Source organism: Neopelma chrysocephalum, unplaced genomic scaffold (genome assembly GCF_003984885.1).
Source record: "Neopelma chrysocephalum unplaced genomic scaffold, ASM398488v2 Primary Assembly neopelma1_112162, whole genome shotgun sequence".
NCBI classification, from domain to species: Eukaryota; Metazoa; Chordata; class Aves; order Passeriformes; family Pipridae; genus Neopelma; species Neopelma chrysocephalum.
In genome coordinates, this window is record NW_020928336.1 from 1 (window position 1) to 1,307 (window position 1,307).

General features: G+C 52.9%; 1 protein-coding gene across 1 annotated transcript; it reads right to left on the reverse strand.

Annotated features, from left to right (window-relative positions):
• Positions 1–147: 147 nt before the first annotated feature.
• LOC113962151 (bile salt-activated lipase-like) lies at positions 148–1,304 on the reverse strand (the record flags this gene model as incomplete). The annotated part of the gene is made up of 4 exons (XM_027672953.1): positions 148–334; positions 622–739; positions 944–1,051; positions 1,242–1,304. Coding segments are annotated over 4 exons (476 nt in total), but the record flags the coding sequence as incomplete, so codon positions are not given.
• Between the last annotated feature and the right edge of the window lie 3 nt (positions 1,305–1,307).

Consider the following 1,307-nt stretch of genomic DNA (forward strand, 5'->3'; position numbering starts at 1 on the left):
ACACAAGTCCTGGGCATGCAGGCTTGGAGTGACACCCTGTTTTGAAGGTCGAGCCCTGTCCACTCAAGTCTAAGCGCTCAGAGTGTGGGAGCCACATTAAAGAGAAGATTCCTCCAGTTGAGGGTTTCCAGAGCCTCTCTCACTTACTCAGTGATTTTCCTCAGTGGGGCATTGATGGCAGGTAAGTCCACTCCAGCGAAGAAGTGCCCGTCCATGTCATTGACCCCAACCAGGTAGTCGATGTCAGCAGCGTTGGCAAAGAGATTCTCTGGCATGTCTGGGAGGAAATCTCCATCGACCACGGGAGTGATGGCCAGGGTGTGCACCAGGGCAGCTGCAGCAGGAGACAAACCCAGAGTCTGTTAGGAGGTGAGAACAGACAGGTGTGTGGTCTGCAATGACTCAAAGAGCTCTGGAAAAATTAGGCTGAGGTGAGCTGTGCTCATCCAGCGCAATGTGCACCTGCCTATGGAAGGGTGACTGCAAGATCTGGCATTATTGTCCCCGTTCTGAAGGGCACAAGCACTGCTTCAATGCTCCTGGAAATCACTCCAGTGTCCTGCCAGAGGTCTGGGGAGCCCTGGGTGGATGGGGAATCACCATGTGGGCCAGGGGACTTACTGGGCAGGTTGGTCAGCTGCAGGTGGTAGGCGAGTGTCAAGGCTTTGGGGTCAGAGACACGAAGGCAGTTGGCCAAGACGGTGGTGTTGTCTGTGGAGCAGCCCAGCTTTTCTCCGAGCTGCAGAAGGAGAGAGAAAGAAACCTCCTAGCATTACCTCCCAAAGACAGAGGTTATTGTTATAGAGGCAGAGGGGTGAATGTGTTTTAATCTTTAAAGCATCATGTTTCCAAAGTTCTGTTGGGCACAGCTTCTAGTTATGCCCTCCTCTAGGGAATCACTTTTTTGTTTTTTCTAATCACTCAGGCAAGACTTGAACATTACCTTTTTAGCCCAGAAGAGCGGGTCCCTCTGGATGGCCCAGCTGCAGACCCCAACACCACTCTGGCTGATGGCTCTCTTGAACAGGCCCTTGTTCTTCGGGGACAAGGTCTGGGGTGCAGAATGGAAACAACAGGGTTTCAAGTACGAATTCACAAAGACACCACGGTGTGCCAGAACCCACTGATCACCTCACAACTTGTGAACCCAGCCTGGGGAGGAAAGTGTCACAGTGCCAAGGGGTCCCTCTCCCCAATTTACACAGAAGTGGCTCTAGTGGGGAGTGACAGAGACAACTCACCTGCAGGGACACACTGACAGCACCGGCCGATTCCCCAAAGATGGTGATGTTTTCTGGGTCACCCCC